An 18,942-nucleotide genomic window follows, 5' to 3' on the forward strand; every position below is an offset into this window, starting at 1 on the left:
CTGCGCCTTCATCAGAACCACTACTGGCCACAGCACGTGTGTCATTGCCGGCAGGATGTTAAGCGAACTAGCCTACCGCTGATATGAAAAGTTACGTCATACATCTTGTGAGTATGTTTCCCTCTTGCCAATAAAGCAACGTTTTTTAAGTAATACACTATGGAGCTCTGCTCTTTCATTTAGATACTGTACATACACATGCCCATCTCAGGTCACCTCGGGTATCCTTTAAAGATATAATGTGCAGTATTCTCCCCAGAAAGGTTTCCCACCAGGTGACATAAGTAAACAATGTAGAAGCAAATAATCATCTCTCCTGGTAGTATATCAGAATATCCGACATTCTCCAACGCGTGGCTGCATCACACAAATTGCATGGCATGTGTGCTGGAGAGAGAATGTAGAACAATCAAATGAAAAAAGTAGACAAGATCTCCAGCACTAACTGCACATTGCTTTATTCCACAGTGGTGTGTGTCAACACAAACAAACTCGTGTACATGGAGTACCTGCGGAATGGGCGGTGGGTGAAGGGCACTGGCAATAAAGCCATTTGGAGTTAGTAGTGCTGAAGATCACCTCTACCTTTGGCATGAAAAAGTAGCCGGGTAGGGCGCGATGGGGGAATGAAGGGCCGGCGCAACTCTGCTTACAGCATAGGAGGAGGTGAGCAGATGATATTCGGGAGCACACCAAAATTAGCCGAGTGGAGCATCCAGCTAAAAAAGCCTGGGGAGAACACTTTTTTCTTTTGGAAGGCATACCTGTGCTCTCCATTTACACCAATGTAGGTCTCTGCCCCGCCTCCTTATGAAAAGGGCCTTTGCATTTTCTCCTTGCCACGTGTGCAGAGGAGTGTTGGAGAGAGAGTATTATGAGCCCTCCCCCCTCTGCTAGAGGCTGCGCCAGCGATCTATCACAATGACACTGGGGCCTGCCTACGTTCTTGAAGGGCAGAGTACATAAGTGAAATTCTTTGTACACACAAACAAGGCATTATGTGAATGTTTTCATAGAAAAATAAATTTGGCTAGAAGCACACTTTAAAGTGTACCAGAGATCAAGCTTTACTAAGATTTGATACTTACCCAGGGCTTCCACATGCCCCATAAACACATGAGGTCTGCCGTTCAGCCACAATAAGCCCCGACAACTTGCTCAGTAGCGTTCAGTCTGGGTCTTCTGGGCATGCACGGACCTACTGGGCATTCGCAGTAGACCTTGACTGACGTCACTGAGCAAGTTACCAGAGCCGATTGCGGCTGAACAGCAGACCACGGGAGGATGGCGTGGGACTCAAACGTGTTTATGGGGCGGGCGGGAGCGCCCCCCCCCGGGTAAGTATCAAATCTTAGTAAAGCTTGCTTCTCTGGTTTACTTTAAGCCTACATTTTTAACTTTTAGATAAAGAAAACCATTGGATTTAAGGAAACTCCGGTCTACAACTGTTTGTTCAGTTCATTTTCAATTAAAGTTTGATGTAATTCAGCAACTAGGCATGGCGTTTCTGTTTACCGAACGGTCGTAAATCATTCAAGTAAATATTGTCTTATGTTGACAACCGAAGATTCTTGCCAAAAGAAACAAACACAACGTATGCAGTGAAACCAGACACCCTCCATCTACACTGCCAATAGAACCTCCAGCAGCAGTGCAGGCCACACATGCAAACAGAACATCTAAACACTTCTCAATCACCGAAGACCACTTCAACAGCTATTTATAACGGAGTTGCATTTTTATTATTGCACATTATAATTTAGCACCTAACTAAGGCTTCAGACTTTTAGAGACACCCAGGGCCAACTCAAGTTACTTACATTACTTTTCCATATTAACTAACATCCAAGCAGCTACCGGAAGCATTAGCAAGTCTATTAGCAGCAGCTCTGAATTCAATTTGTTTATGCATATCAACAAATGCACCATAAATATACAATTTTTTTTATATAGATATATATAAGATTAAATTCAGTGTGCCTTAATCAATTCTGGCAACAAAATAGTTACAACAAAATTTGCTTTTCACAAAAAAAAAAATTATAGCTATAAACAAAGCAAAGTCTGAATTAAATCTACACATATAAATACTAATAAATATTCAATTTACATGGTTACCATTGACAACGGTTTTAACAGTAATAAAGCCTGCAGCTATAACAGTCACGCAGGCCGATCTGCCATTAAGTGCTCTAATATAGGTCGTGAGTTTGTAAAGAGAAGGAAAAACTTGTAGGATTCCAAATTGCGTTAACCTTGTGAGACAATTTCAAGTTCTCCACAACAGGTTCTCCACAACAGGACGGTTAGACTGTAATATATTCCTTGAATGTAACGGTAAGACAGTTGGCCGTTACGTCAGTGATCACAATATTTCCAAAGAAAGGTTTAAATATGGTCCGTGGGTCCTCCTGTTGGTCATCTTTTTCAGTGGGCTGAGATTCTAATTCTTTAACTACTTGGACATTGTTCGTTACCTCTTGGTGACTATCGCACCTAGATTTGACACAACGTAAGTCTATAGGCTCATCCAAGTCGGAATCTAATATAATGACATCCGGCTCTGGAGGAGAAACAGGAAGCACACTCTGGCCACCTTGGTTTTCCATTCTACTAGGAGCACTTATACTTCGTGAAGTAGTGATTTTTTTGCAGGAGTCTCCCTTGTCTGTGATTTCAGATAGGCACCTCTTTCTAGGATTGATATACACTACTTCCTTAGGAGATACTTCACTAGAGGATAAGTTTACCCCATTTGTCCTTGTAATCTCCTTCTTGGTGAGCTGCAAGGGCTGGCTTTGAACTGAATCCGTGCTAGAATAGGTTCTCTGGAGACCCGTAAGGGGAGCAGATTTTTTCTCCTCAATGTTCTCATTTATTCTGATTTTGGCCTCCACTCGCTTTTTCCAGTGCTCTTGTTTTTCTGCAACCACATTGCAAGTCCTGTCACCATTGCAGGTGGCCTTTGTGCCTGTAGTATTTCGAGGCTCAGCCTCCCAGGCCTCCTCAGTAGGCTTTGTTTTTACAGATTGTATTCCATTGTCCATGTATTTACTCATCACTATGACAATTCTCCCGTTTTTATTTTTGTTTTTCACAATTTTCATTTTACCTCCAACTCCATTACCAGACACCTCCTCTTTAGCTGCACTGGTGGGAGCATCACTAGACAGACTTTTGCCTACACCATTTAAAGAATGTTCAACGCCATTTTTAGCAGGTGCCTCTTTCTCGGCAGATCGGCTGTGTGTCCACGGTTCCTTGTGCTTGTTCTGCTCACAAGCATTTTGGGAATCCTTCGCCGGTGGACATTGGTCATACATCTTGGGGTCTGGTTGGTAATGATGATGTTTTTTGCTGTTCAGTTGGTAGTAATATTTACGTTTGTTACTTGAGTGGTGCTTTTCAGAGTGATCGTTTCCATATGGCTGGTACTGGTGGTGTTTTTTGCTGTTCAGTTGATACTGGTGGGGTTGGCTCTTTGCTATGGATCCCACTTCAAGCTTAGTGTGATTGTCCACTGAAGAGTCCTGTAAGCCACTTAAGACTGTGGAACGACGTGCAAAAGATGGCATCTGGAACAAAAAAAGCCAAAGCATCTGTCAGGTATATGATCACAAAACTAAAAAAAAGTAGACCTAGCGCTAAAAATCATTATTTGCATGAATGGGGTATGTCAGGTTTACCAAATACCAACTTTTACTTAAAATGTAAACGTTTTGCTTTGGCAGGAAGAAATCTAGAGCAAAATTGATTTATTCTGGAACGGTTGTGAAAATGTCGTACTGAATGAAATTGCTTATTTACAATATTACTTTATAAACTATTTAGTCAGTGTTTACCCATCAGTGTTCTCCCCAGGCTCTTTTAGCCGGGTGCTCCACCCGGCTAGATTTGGTGACCACCCGGCTGTCATCGGCTCACCTCCTCACATCCTCCTATGCTGTAAGCAGAGTTGCCCTGCATTTCCATCTCAACCCACCCGGCTACTTTTTCATGCCACCCGGCTACTTTTTCATGCCACCGAGCTGGAAAAAAATTCTGGGGAGAACACTGCCCATTGTAAAATCTTTCCTCTCCCCGATTTACACTTGGAAATTTATCACTGGTGGAGACTTCTTTAGTTCTGCCAGGTGATTTGTACGGAATGTTCATTTGTGAGAGTTTCAAGCACAGAGGGAGATACAGTTTGCTTGGCAGTTGGAAAACAAAACCAAAACATTATTTCCCACAATGCAACAAGGTTCACAGACAGAAAACTGTTAGGACCATGGTCATGACATCACACCGTGGCAGGGGTTCCGCCACAATATCAGCCATACAGACGCTCCTGATGATCTATTCAAGAAAAAGTAACGATTTCTTATGGGAAAGGGGGCATCAGCTACTGATTGGGATGAAGGTCAATCCCGGGTTAAAAGTTCCTCATTTGCAGACTAGCTCCTAACTTTTTTTTCTGGTCCCTTGGAGTTTACCATAAAGGGGATTCTACGGTATCTGCTTCATTGGGACTATAGTCCTTTTTTCAGGTGGCAAACTTTAGCCAGTGGTGAATGGAGTGTCTCCAGTTACTACTGAATTGGTTGCCATGGTTACCTGAGGCTACTTCAGTGCTTGCAGCAATAAAAAAAAAAAAAATTACAGACTGCAGTCACACGGTTTTCAATAGATGTGGAAATTTTAAACACGCTGTCTAGCCAGCTGAATAGCTCACTTCGAATCTGGATATAACAGAAGAAACCTTTACAGTGCAGCTACAAAGGGTGCATGAGAGAAGCTGCTCACCAGTGTTAACAGACGAGATGTGATCAAGTCCATTTAAATTCCCTACCTGGCAAACTGTTTTCGGTATCGGAAATGCCAAGCATATTAAAGACAAGGCAAACCAGCATTCAAAGATGAATTTGCATTAAGTGATCTAACAAGAAGGATATTTTATTGAACACATCCTAGATTTCTCATTTAAAGCGGACCTGAACTCAGAACTTCCTCTCTGCTCTAAAAGATTATCAACAGCATAATAACCTTTAAAGAAAAACATGTCTTTGTAACAGCTTACACATATCCTGCAATACATCTGCAATACATCTGCAGTGGGTCTACTTCCTGCATATTATTATTTAGTATTTATATAGCGCCAACATATTACGCAGCGCTGTACAGTGTGTGTGTGTGTGTGTGTGTGTGTGTGTGTGTGTGTGTGTGTGTGTGTGTGTGTGTGTGTGTGTGTGTGTGTGTGTATATATATATATATATATATATCTTGTCACTAACTGTCCCTCAAAGGAGCTCGCAATCTAATCCCTACCATTGCCATATGTCTATATTATGTAGTGTAAGTACTGTAGTCTAGGGCCAATTTTAGGGGGAGCCAATTAACTTATCCATATGTTTTTTGGAATGTGGGAGGAAACCGGAGTGCCCGGAGGAAACCCACGCAGACACGGAGAGAACATACAAACTCTTTGCAGATACTGCCCTGGCTGGGATTCGAACCAGGGACCCAGCGCTGCAAGGCGAGAGAGCTAACCACTACGCCACCGTGCTGCCCTAAATGTTAACATTCGGTGTTTACCAATTAGCTACCACTTGTGCTCCATCACAGATGAGGGGGAATTACACAGGCTAAACTCTCTAAATACATACAAGGTGCATTTCTCTAGGTTTTCCTTCTGTCCTGTGCAAGAGTTCAGGTCCACATTAAAGTGCTAGTAGACTTTCTGCACATTGTGCGATGGCATGCACCTATAGATAGCCTACCATGTAGATGTTCCCATAGTCTCCACGCATAACAATGTGGCAGAGAACTGTCACTCGTAGCAGTCAATGTAAACTCCATATTTGGGAAATACCAGAGTTTGCTGCACAGTTCTAATTCTTCCTACTGGATGCAGATTAACGTGACCAAAATGGGAGAGCATTCCCAAAATAGGAGAGAAGTCATTTATAAATAGGCCTGATCATTTCCACCTGATGTTTGACCGTGTTAGTGGATGGAGGAAACTCAGTTCAGCACCTAGTGCTGTAGCCTTACATACTTAAAGGACAACTAAAGTGAGCAGGATATGGAGGCTGCCATATTTATTTCCTTTTAAGCAATACCAGTTTGCTTGGCAGTCTTGCTGAGCCTCTGCCTCTAATTCTAGCCATAGACCGTGAACAAGCATGCAGCAGGTCAGTTGTTTCTGACATTGTCAGATCTGAAGACTGGCTGCATGCTTGTTTCTGGTGTTATTCAGGCACTACTGCAGCGAAATAGAACAGCTGAGCTGCCAAGCAACTGGTATTATTTAAAAAGGAAAGTAATATGACAGCCTCCATATTCTTCTCACTTCAGTTGTTCTTTAACTCTTCTTCATGCTGAAGAAAGCTGATCCATTCCGACCGACCAATTTTTCAGCTGAAAACTACTGTCACATGTAGCGGCGATTGCTTTGACTGCCCTTGGATTAGCTGAGGTGGCCGATATCAGCCAGCTGTACCCAGGGCCATGGAGTCTGTACAAAAATGTTCCGACTCCTCAGTTTATGAAACCACTACTCCAACTCCGGGTACCCAAAATGGCTTCAACTGCTCGACTCTGACTCCTTAGTCTAATACTTAACAGGGCTGTGGATTTTGTACAAAAATCATCCGACTCAGACTCCTCAGTTTATGAAATCAATGACTCCGAGTGCCCAAAATTGCCCCGCCTCCTCGAATCCAACTACACAGCCCTGGCTATACCTGTGAGCAACTTTAGGCATAATCACATGATCAGGAGTCTCATCAAGTAAAAACACAAAAACAGTAAAAGTTGAGTAACAAACACCAGTGCTGCTGACTGCTGAAATAGGTCAATAGAAAGTGTGTATATTTTTACATGATCATGCATAAACATACAGATGGCTAGTGTCACTGAAGGATAGAACTAAACCATTATAGAGGCAAAATAACAACTTACTGAAAGTATATGGTGCTTTGGTTTAGGGCCACGTTTTCGGTACCCCATCATCTGCTCTTGCCGTTCTCTACATAAAATAAAGACAAACGAGTAAATGCTACTGTCTGAAAAAATCCTAGTTTCATGATCATGCTGAAGTCTGGGAAGCCAAAGGTACATTATGGGTCTGTTAAACAATAGGCGTAACTAAGGGATGGTTTATACGCCAAATGCTTTTCTGCTAGCAAATTAAATCTCACGTGACTTCAGCCAGGCCTCTTTTCCACAGAGGGCTGAAGGTGCTTAATTCACTGCCTGTCAGACATGTGCACACTTTTGTGGAAGAGTGGCCTAGGAGGTGAGGAGAGCCAGACCACCTAAGACACTGAAGCGCACGTGGGAACGCCAGAGAGGAAAGTCTCAGCAACCAGGGATGCTCTCACTAGTAATAAGGAGTGCTTAAGCACTCAAATTCGTGATTTAAATGAGCTTTAAATAGCTCAGGTGTGCGACAGGAAGTGAAGGAGTTATTTACCCATAAGTGTGTGTCCTCCCTGTGCTCCAAATAGCTTGCATGTGTCCTATTGGTCGCATTGCAAGCCTTACTGCTCGCACTTCCTCCTTCAACCTGGAAGGAGGGACTGCGTGGTGGTGAGGCTTGCAACATGACCAAAAGGACGCGTGCAAGCCATTTGAAGCAGAGGGAGGACGCACACTTATGATATGCAACGTTGAGGCTATAGCAACTGGTTTTTCTTTACAACACCACTACATTATCAGCACAGTTGAGGGGACTCAAAATCTTCCAAAGGTTCATTTGCTTTTACTGAATAAAAAAAACACTTAGGAGCACATTCACAGTATTAACGGTGCCGAGAGGTGCACAACGCTCTGAAGTGTTCCCTAACCACTGCTGCCCACGCTTCTCTTTAAAACAAACATGCCCATTTATAGAGGCTGGTATGGCGCAGTGCTTGGGGGCGGGCGCATAGAGGAGTATCCTGCTTGGCACTGTGAAAATTGTGAATTAGTTCTAGTGGCCTAATATGAATATATTGCCATCGCCATTTCATCCTTCAAAGCAGTCAAAAGCCCTTGGAAAAAGGCATTCCTTTATTTGCATAAACTCAATACAGAATATTGTAGAATGGCTTGCCTATATGAAATATAGCTATCACAAGCACCTCAGGGTTCGAAGTGCTACATTGGTACACTACATAAAGAGACTTTAAAGGGATGCTGCACCATTTTTTTATGGAGGGGAGGGGGGGGGGAGAGATTTACAAGGTACCACCCTCCTTTCCATCTCACACAGTTTATGCTACTCGTATCGCCAGGGCCGGGCCGAGGCATAGGCTGGAGAGGCTACAGCCTCAGGGCGCAGTGTAGGAGGGGGCGCACAATTCATTCAGCTGTCATTCCTAATTGTGTATGAAGCAGAAAGAAATAAGAAAAGGGGATACATAGCAGTGACTGCAAGCCAGATAACGCGATATTAAGGTGTTAGGGAGGTTGTGGGCCATGTGGCCCTCTTAGTCTAATAGCAATCAGTGTGTGACGGCGGGGGTGGCAGGGATGGAGGGGCGCACTTTGGTGTCTCAGCCTTGGGTGCTGGAGGACCTTGTCCCGGCTCTGCGTATCGCCATCTGCCAGAAATGTATAATACTACCTGGTCTGGCCGGAGGCATGACACTTGGGTGTACACGGCTGCGCATCAGCATGCCCCTCCCAGGGGTTGGATCTATTCATATAGCCATTTAAGTACAGTCCTGTCACCTGGGGAGCATGGAGTCAGGATGCCACACTGTACTTCCTGTTTAGCCTTCATTCAGGTCTGGAAGAGATGTGTGTGCCCAGTGGTACCAGGCCTTGAGGCTGGGTATCATACATTACTGGTGGGCAAAAAGACAGCTATTATGGGGTGGGACATGGCACCCAGTTATTTTTCCATGGGCGTTAAGGTTAAGCAGACCACACAGCAGACTCCACTATGAGAGAAACTTGCTGCAGCTCAGATGTGGGAGGAGGAGGGCATGGGCATATCTGTACACCAGAATGCATTCATTTCATTGCCTAGTCAATTCCATACTGACAACACAGACAGATCACTTCACTACAAGTCTCTAGATACTGGAAGCTGTCGTGTGTGTGATATATACATACATGTTTAAAGTGGACCTGAACTCAGGAATTCCTCTCTGCTCTAAAAACGTAGGCAAGAGCATAATGATATTTAAAGATTAGCTGCTCTGCCTAGGCATTCAGCTGAGGGACCAAATTAAAAATAAGGGGGAATAAGACCGGCTAAACTCTCTAAATACATACAGAGTGCATCTCTCTCTGTTTTCCTTCTGTCCTGTGCAAGAGTTCAGGTCCACTTTAAGAAAGGATAGTTTCAACGGTTAAGCAGGGATAATAATAGCCATATTTATATCTCAGTAATACCATGAGGATTAATCTCTGCTATGCTGTGTGGTGATCTATAATCATCAATAAAAGTAAACTAAGGCTATCAGTGCCATGTGCTCTGCTGCATCTCCTCAGGAAGCTACAATATTGTCCAATCAAAATTTTAAACCACATCTGACACGATTCTAACCTAATTGTTTTGGCGAATATTAAATGCAAAATGAAACTCATTTAATAGGAAATATAAGAGAGGAGCATGCTGGATGTTAACATGTACAGATGCAGACTGCATGCTAATGATCTCATTAAAATGCATAGAGCAGATTACATGCAATCCAGGGCTGAGGAGACTCTGCTCCAGACTGTTTACACAATGTCAAAATTAGCCAAGAGTTTCTGTGAGTGGGTGGAGGGGAAGAAGCCTCAGCTCAACCCTCTAATGAAACGCCCACTGCTGTCAGATTGCAAATCTCTAATAGCTATTGGGACAAAACATTGCTTTGGAATACAGAAAACAGGCCCCGGGCTAGATAGAGAGCAAGCTCATTCATTAGAAACAGATTGATGCATTGACAAAGATGAATGCCACAGATTTGTAGAAATAATTTAAAGGAAAATGAAAAAAAAAAATCTAATGTATAAATACATTTTAACAGCAAATGCCCACAGTCCTATTACTTAAAGGGAACCGCAGGTGAGAGACTATGGAGGCTGACATTTGGAGCCCATTCACACATAAAAAGCACAAAATGGTAGTGCTTAGTGCTGCTGTTTTGCTCGGGGCGCGGTAAAATCACTGTACACTTCTGCGATTCCCAACGCTCGCAATCAGCGCTTGGAAAAGCATTGAACCGCGATCGCTCAAGAACCACGGCAAAATGCTGCAGGTAACACGTTTTGGGATTGTCGTTAATCGCAAAATACCCGCGATCGGCAGCAATCGTGGCAGTGAGATCACTGCCATTAGGTTTATATTGCGCTAGCTCTTTAAAAAGCGCTAGCACTTTGGCAATTAGGGGGAATCACCCGCTAATCTCCCTATTAAGAACGGGCCCTTATGTCCTTTTAAAGTGGACCTGAACTCTTGCACAGGACAGAATGAAAACAGAGAAATGCACCCTGTATGTATTAAGCGTTTAGTCTGTCTAATTCCCCCTCATTTGTGTCTCATCAAAAATTGTAATTTGATCTCTCCCCTGTGTCACCTGACTGCCAAGGGAAATAAGCTCATTTAAAAGCACAGGATGTTAACAATAGGTCTGCTTCCATGAAAGCCGGAATTAGAAAGATTTCAGATTTATTGCAGGATTTGCATCATCAGTAACAAAGAAATGTTTTTCTTTAATGGTTATTATGTGGTTGCTTATCTTTTAGAGCAGAGAGGAAGTTCTGAGTTCAGGTCCGCTTTAAAAACAAACATATTCTGGCTGTCCTGCTGCTCCAATGCTTTTGATATTTTCAGTCATAGACCAGGGGTGGGCAAACGTTTTTGAAATCAGGCTGCATTCCTCTTAAAATGTGGCCAATCGCTCCTCCCAGCGAAGATCTTCATGGCCACGGTGGCGTCATGTGACGCGCTGGAACGTAATCATGGCAGGTCACATGATGCCGCCGTTGCCATGGAGATCGCCGCTGGAAAAAGCAATTGGGTAACATTACATCTTGTACATGCTCTACACGTACATATTTTAAAGAAAGGGAGGGGAGGGGTATGCGGCTCCCTATCAGTGGGCCGCCTTCATAAACCCCACGGGACGTGGTTTGCCCAGGCCTGCTAGAGACCCTGAACAAGACTGCACATCAGGAGTTTCTGACAAAAATCTGACAAGATTAACTGCATGCTTGTTCTAGGTGTGTGATTCAGACACTATTCATGCCAGAAAAATCATCAGGACAAGCCAGGCAACTGGTATTGTTTAAAAGGGAATAAATATGTCAGCCTCCATATTTCTCTTCCTTTTAAACATTTGAATGTAAGCAATTAGTATGTTAACCTACCTGTTCTGAAATGCAACCAAAAGTCGAGGGTCCAAAATATTTTCTTCTGGTTCCCATGTGTTGTACCTGGACAGCACAAAATTGAGATTTGTTAGACTAGTACACCACTCTGTATAGGCTACATACATACACTGGTCAATAAGATAGAATTTCAAGTTGATGCATGATTAGGCGCTAATCTACTTTTAGGGAACCCAGCAGAAATCTTCATAGGGCACAGTTCTCCAATAACAGTACCCTCTTACAGCACAAACCATTGTGATTGGCCAAATAGTGTGGGTGTAGTTTACGACAACCTATTGGAAACCTAGCAGTTCGAGAGGGTGCCGTCCTCCCAATCAATTTAGCTGAATTTCCCTATGAGGTTTTCTGCTGGGTCCCCTAAAGCAGACTAGCATCCAGCATTGTGCAAAATGTTGTATTCAAATGTATGCAGCTTGAAATGGCCCAATTGACTACCACCTCGGCAAAAATTGATTGGTCAATTTTCAAGCTACACACATTTGCATAGTCCCACATCAACTCAGAATGAGTAGCAATTATTTGATCATCCCTAACGTACACACTCATACTGATCAGCCACAACATTACATTTCTAGACAGGTTAAATGAACATGAACAAACGTTGGTGGAAAATGACACCTATAAAAATGGAGTGGGATATATAAGGCAGCAAGTGAACAGTAAAGTTCTTGAGTGCTACTGTAACATGAACCATTGAAAAACCTGGCCTTGACAGCACTGTAGGAACACAGTGCAGCGCTGCCTGTCCCACATGGGGTTGTGCAGCCACAAAACTGTCAAGAGTGCCCATGCTGAGCACTGCCTACTGCTTAAAGTGCCTACAGTGGGAGCACGAGGGTCAGAACTGGACCAATAGACGAAGGTGGCTTTGTCTGAGGAATCATAATTTTCTTTGGACACAAATTCCTCACATAAAACGTCTGTAGGAAATGCTGGGACTAAAAGAGTCTGTCATTGAGGCTATTTTCACACTGGGCGTTGCACTATAACATGCACATAACGCAACATTTGCAGTGGAATGCAAAGTAACATGCCATAAGTACAGCTGACCAATGTGCTCCCTCAGTGACTTACATCGTGCACATCAACATGTCCGATACTAGAAACACTGCAATACCTTGCATCACCTCAGAAAAGGTGTGAAATGCTCATGGAGTTTGCATCGCACCACACAAAAAGTGTCAGATGCAACACAGTGATGCAAATACCACAAGAACCCCTTCACTTGTCATTAGAACACACACCATAAGCCTGTTTCAGTGACTCTTAAAACTGAAAGCTGACCAGAGCTAACCAGTGCTACACACTGCATCTTGGAGGAGTTCACAACCCGGATGACTATGCAATTACGTTTAAAGAGACACAGAAGCAAGTTACACATTTTTCATTACATTAATGGAGGCAGATTTAGCATTGCTAATCATTCAAGAAGACACTTCAGAGAACAATTATGATGTGCGAAGCGCAGTAACTCATATCATAAAAAGGGCTGTTCTTATCGTTACCATATCAGGGGAAAATGAAATTCAATGGCTATAAACTAGGTTACCAGATTTTGCACGCAGTTCTGTGTTTTATTAGCTCAGTACGATAAAACCCCAACCAAAACGAATTCTCAAATATAATCTGGACTGTGTGGAAATATAGGAAAGACTTGAGCAGAGAAAGCAGAGCGGGGAGATGTAATTGAAAACGCCAGGAAAATAAATGACATCCTTCGCAAAAAAAAAGCAAACTCCCAACCCCCCCCCCCCCCCCCTCTACGACACTAATAGAGTGAGCCAGCCTGCAATCAACTCCTTGTCTACTAAATAATGGTGATAGCGAAGTGCCAGTTGTCTCCCAACAGCAGCCATGCATTGGATTCATCCTTCCCATAGTCCGCTGTCTTAAGGTGGCGGTCAACGGTATGATTTTTTTCAATGGGCTGCGATCTTTCGAGGCAATATTTACTAAATAAAGTAATGGGAAGGCAATTATCGATCGTTCCCATAAACGGATCAATTAGGGCATCTTCTCTCTTACGATTCGACCATAAAAATCCAAAATTTGGATCAATTACATGTACATCGACCATGGAATCATTTTCCATCGATTTGCAGTTTTCTGTAAATCTCTATCCTAAAAATTTCATCGAAAGATCACAAGAAGAAATTGTACTGTTCACAGGCACCTTAATAATGAGGGTAGCGATGTGCCAGTTCAGTTGGCATGCATTGGGTTCATCCTTATAGTCACACTGTGGATGCAATGGTTGGGACATAGGTGGATAATATATATATTCCACCAGAAATCCACTCGATGGCTTCAATATAGAATAGCAGCTACTTACTTGGAAGACCAGCCTCGCCATTTCACTAGATATTCCACACGACCCTGGAAAGAGAGAGAGATCATCAGTGAGCAGCCCCATCCGCAGGCATGGTGATCGCCTGGCACCATTGATCCGCACTGCCTACCTTGCGGACGCGCTTCTTCTCGATGCTCTCCACTGCAAAGACGTGTTCCCCGGCCGCGGGCAGCTCCATGCTCCCCCGATGGCTGATCTCTCTATCCGCACTGCTGCTATTCCTCCCTATAGCCGGACACACCGCGATGCCTTCACATAGACTGCGCTGCTAGAGCCCCGCGTCCTCCCCGGCACTGCCTCGATGTCATGGATCCTTCCAATGCGAATACCCATTAACCCGTCTCCCTCTGCCAGCGCTCTGTGCCGACGTCTCTCCTGCGCTTCGGAGTTTGCACACCAACGTCAAGGGGCGGGCCTTCCAGCTGTCACCGAGCAACCAGGGCGGCCGCTGATTGGTGCAGCCGGCCCTCCCAGAGTTAGAAGAAGGTTGGGGGAAGGGAGCGGGAGTGAAGTAATGGCCACACGGTAGAACGAGAAGAGAGAGTGCGATGGATGGATGGAGGCAGATCCACCGTGCACGTTACTGATCAGAACTTCTGCGGGGCTAACGCAGCCCTCTCTGCTTTGCGTCATATTTGCTGCAAACAGCATGACAAGCGCGAAATCCGGATAAAATGAAGGAACGGTCGGAATTCCGCGACGGGGAGACATAACCCGTCTTTTTCTCTAAAATGGAAGCGCTTTCCATTCACGCGCCCCAACTTTTCTATAACCCTTGTGGGTGAGGTGTATAAAAATCCCTGCAAATTATCGGAATGGCAGATAAAACCTAAAAATAGCAGATCCAGCCCAAACCTAGAAATGACAGCTGCAGAGCTCCGACTTCTATCCAGAGAAGTCTCTAAACAGCATGATCATTTTTTTGTAATGGAGTCTTAAGCCCCCTCTACACCATTCAATTCCAGGCGCGATCGAATTCGATTAGATCAATTAAATCTGACATGTCCATTCGGGATTCCATCGTGTGATCGATTTTGGCTTGTTTTCAATGCAAATCGATCACACGATCGATCGGACGTGTAGTATTTCATAGATCTAATCGAATTTGATCGATTACACCTGGAATTGAATGGTGTAGAGGGGGCTTTACAAACACCATACTGTATACACTATTCTGTACTTATATTACACCCTCCCCAATAAACAGTCTCAATGCATTGACATGCCTAGTACATATGATGCAATTTTCTGGCTGACAGTAGAATCGATTATTTGTGACAGGTCTGATCTGATTTCTGATCAACTTTGTATATAAGTGATCGAAAATCAGACGGAAATAATCAATTCAACTGTCATTCTGATGCAAAATTGCACCGTGTGCAATCTGGGAAACAAATCTCACTGTCCCTTTAATTCATTGGTTCCTCTTTTAGGACTGATCTCCGTAGATATATGTATTTTTTTTTACTGAAAACTTTAATTAGCTCCAATTTTTGGGGTGAATGCAGCAAACTGCGCTAAGCCATATCATTTACGTAAAACCGCACAACGAGTAGAGCAGAATGCAATACATTACATGCAGTGCTTTACGCCCTACTCATCCTGTGTAATAATGCTGGGGCCACACTTGTCTTTTAGTTTTCTGCTTGCGTTTTTTTTGGTGTGCGTTTTCTGCAAACCATGTGTTTGTATGCAGAAAAATGTGAGTGTTTTTGTTGTCATAGCAGATACCGTATTTGATAGAGAAAACTGACAAAATGTGCAGACTGTATGCTACAGGATGTCCGTTTTTTTTTCTGAATGCAAATAAAACGCAGTAAGTGTGAACTTACTAGCACATTGAGTTCTCAGTTTAAAAATCTGTTTCTGTGCAGAAAACGCACACAAAAACAGCTTGTTCCTTGCCTGATTGCTAGCGAAAACTCACACAATGTGCAGAATTTTGCTGCAGGGTGTCAGTTTTTTTTTCTGCATGTGAAAAACGCTTTCAACTAGCCCACTGATTAACATTGGTTCTCAGTTAAAATGCGTTTTTCTGTGCAGAAAAGGCACACGAAAACAGACAAGCGTGGACCCTGACTCCCTGCCTATCTTACACACATAATTCTACTCAATTTAGTTTCTCCAACACCCGTTTACTCACAAATGAATATATTCATTATTTTCATATGTTTGTATGAAGGAAAACTAATGATGATAGAAAGGACTAGTGCATCCCAGCAAGTCCTGTGACTGCCACTTAGGTATGTTTTAAGTGATGCCACCAAACAGGTGCAGTTGGTGCATTCTTTTACGCTTTTACTTCTGAAACATGCTACATTATTCTAGGGCAGCCTTTCTCAACCTTTTTACCCTGGAGGAACCCTGCAAATACTTTTTGGATCTCAAGGAACCGCTGGCATAGTCTTTAAAAGCTGATGTGGCTGTTTATGCCACTACCACCTATTACAGTGCCCTTTATTACAAATTCTAATGCTTTTTATTAATGTGCTCATTATTATTCTGACCCCCAATTTAGTGCTACTTTTTTACAGTACCCCCTATTATAGTGTGCACGATGGGGAAAAATGCCAAGGAACCACTGCTGAGTGCTCATGGAACCCTGGGGTTCCTGGGGTTGAGAAAGCCTGTTCTAGGGGATCCCAGCACTGCGAATCGATTAAAGGACAACTGAAGTGATAGGGATATGGAGGCTGCCATATTTATTTCCTATTAAAGAAAACCTGTAATGAGAAAAACCTCCCCTGGGGGGTACTCACCTCGGGTGGGGGGGAAGCCTCCGGATCCTATTGAGGCTTCCCCCGTCCTCCTCGGTCCCACGGCAGAGGAGAAAATCCTCAGGGAACGGCGGGGATGTAAATATTTACCTCCCGGGCTCCAGCGCAGGCACAGTACCGGCTCTCCGCCTCGGAGATAGGCGAAAATAGCCGATCGCTGTCAGGCCGCTCTACTGCGCAGGCGCAAGTCTCCTGCGCAGTAGAGCAGACCGGACGTAGATCGGCTATTTTCACCTATCTCCGTGCGGAGAGCCGCAACCGCGCGCCCACTGGAGCCAGGAAAGGTAAATAAATCTGCTCTTATCAGCACTTGTCAGGCTTGTCGAGGGAGGATTCCGGGACACTTCAGGGGAGCCAGCGCTGGACTGCCTGCAGCTACAGCGGAGGGGGAAGCATCATTGGGACCCTGAGGCTTCCCCCTACTAAGGTGAGTACCCCCAAGGGACGTTTTTTTTTGTTACAGGGTCTCTTTAAGCAATATCAGTTGCCTGGCTGCCCTACTGATCCTCTGCCTGTAATACCTTTAACCATAGACCCTGAACAAGCATGCAGCAGATCAGATGTTTCTGACATTATTGTCAGATTTGGCAAGATTAGCTGCATGCTTGTTTCTGGCGTGGGTCAGACACTACTGCAGCCAAAAAGATCAGTAGGGCTGCCAGGCAATGTGCATTGTTTAAAAGGAAATAAATACGCCAGCCTCCACATCCTCCTTACTTCAGTTGCCCTCTAACTTCATCCTGGTTCTATTTATGAACAGTGTACGGAGGTGTTTTAAAGCCAATGGGTACCACTTTAAAAATAAAAAAGTCAGATACTCACCTAAGGAGAGGGAAGGCTCGGTCCTAATGAGCCTTCCCTCTCCTCTCCCGGTGCCCTCGGTGCTGCGCTGGCTCCCCCGTACACGTCCGCCGCCGCAGGGACTTCGGAGGTCTTCGGGAGCACTCAGGCTTCCGAAGACGGGCCGCTCCATACTACGCACATGCGAGTGCGTCATAGAGGGCGCTCGCGCATGCGTAGTATGGAGCGGCCCGTCTTCGGGAGTCCGAGTGCTCCCGAAGGCTTCCGAAAGCTCCCTTCGGTGGCGGAAGTAGCAGTATTTGACCAAACTGGTCGAAAACTGCTACGGGGGATCCTGCGCGGGACCGGGCACCGGGATAGGAGAGGGAAGGATCGTTAGGACCGAGCCTTCCCTCTCCTTAGGTGAGTATCTGACTTTTTTTTTATTTTTAAAAAGTGGTAAACATTTACTTTAAACCTAACTTACTTAATCAAAATACATTCCTATTAACTGTAAGGAAACGCAGCATCATCCTTGTATGGATGCAAACTATGCAACGCGACTCTGCTAAATAGTCACTTGGTGTTATCTCTATTATGTTATTACTGTTCAGTTACAGCTTGCTTCCTTAGAGTGGACCTGAACTCAGAACTTCCTCTCTGCTCTAAAAGATACGCAAAAGCATAATAACCTTTACAGAAAAACATTTCTTTGTTACAGACGATACAAATCCTGAAATAAATCTGCACTGTTTCTACTTCCTGCTTTCATGGAAGCAGACATATTGTTAACAGCCTGTGCTTTCAAGTGAGCTTATTTGCCGTGGCAGTCAGATGACACGGGGGAAGAGCAACTTACAACTTGTGATTAGACACAAATGAGGGGGAATTAGACAGGCTAAACTCTCTGAATACATACAGGGTGCATTTCTCTCTGTTTTCCTTCTGTCCTGTGCAAGAGTTTAGGTCCACTTTAAAGTGTACCAGAGCTGAATACAGTAAAAAGATTTATACATACTTGGGGCTTCCTCCAGTCCTTGTATTCTTTGTATGAGAGGCGCCCCAAAGTGGTAGTACAAACTGTACTATAGTCGTCACACTGCAGCCACTTTCAAGGCGTATCCAGGACACCACAAACAAGATATGACAGTCAATCATAGCGCTGTGCTATCCACTCTAGTAGTTATCACATCAATTCTTCCACCTCCAGAGATCCCATATATTGCCAGTGTATACCTGAATGTATGCAACTCAGTGCACAGGAGATACAGAAAGGGAAATCTCTCAGTGGAATATCCAAATAGGTGTATTTATTAAGTAAACATCCAAAGGGGCACCTAAAAACACTCACATTTAGAGGGTCCTACTCCAGTAGGGACCCTCTAGGCAAATCCACTTCCCACTCAATGTGGTACTAAACACAGATGTTCCTGATCATATGTGCAGTAATGCCCGCTCTCGTCCCAACTAGTTCCGGCCTTCCGCCGTCATCAGGGGATACCGAGAACAGATCCTGAACAAGCATGCAGCAGATCAAGTGTTCTGACAATAGATTAGCTGCATGCTTGTTTCTGGTGTGATTCAGACACTACTGCAGCCAAATAGATCAGCAGGGCTGCTAGGAAACAGGTATTGTTTAAAAGTAAATAAATATGGCAGTCTCCATATCACTTTCACCTCAG

At 44.1% G+C, this 18,942-nt stretch overlaps 1 protein-coding gene across 1 annotated transcript; it reads right to left on the reverse strand.

Moving 5' to 3' along the window:
* Window positions 1-1,732: 1,732 nt before the first annotated feature.
* CBX4 (chromobox 4) lies at window positions 1,733-14,091 on the reverse strand. The gene is made up of 5 exons (XM_068264082.1): window positions 13,813-14,091; window positions 13,686-13,729; window positions 11,330-11,395; window positions 6,944-7,010; window positions 1,733-3,575 (listed from the first exon to the last, which is right to left on the reverse strand). The coding sequence occupies exons 1-5, from the start codon at window positions 13,879-13,881 to the stop codon at window positions 2,307-2,309; spliced, it is 1,515 nt and encodes a 504-aa protein (XP_068120183.1). The 5' UTR covers window positions 13,882-14,091; the 3' UTR covers window positions 1,733-2,306.
* Between the last annotated feature and the right edge of the window lie 4,851 nt (window positions 14,092-18,942).

This window comes from Hyperolius riggenbachi, chromosome 12, assembly GCF_040937935.1.
Source record: "Hyperolius riggenbachi isolate aHypRig1 chromosome 12, aHypRig1.pri, whole genome shotgun sequence".
Classification (NCBI taxonomy): Eukaryota; Metazoa; Chordata; class Amphibia; order Anura; family Hyperoliidae; genus Hyperolius; species Hyperolius riggenbachi.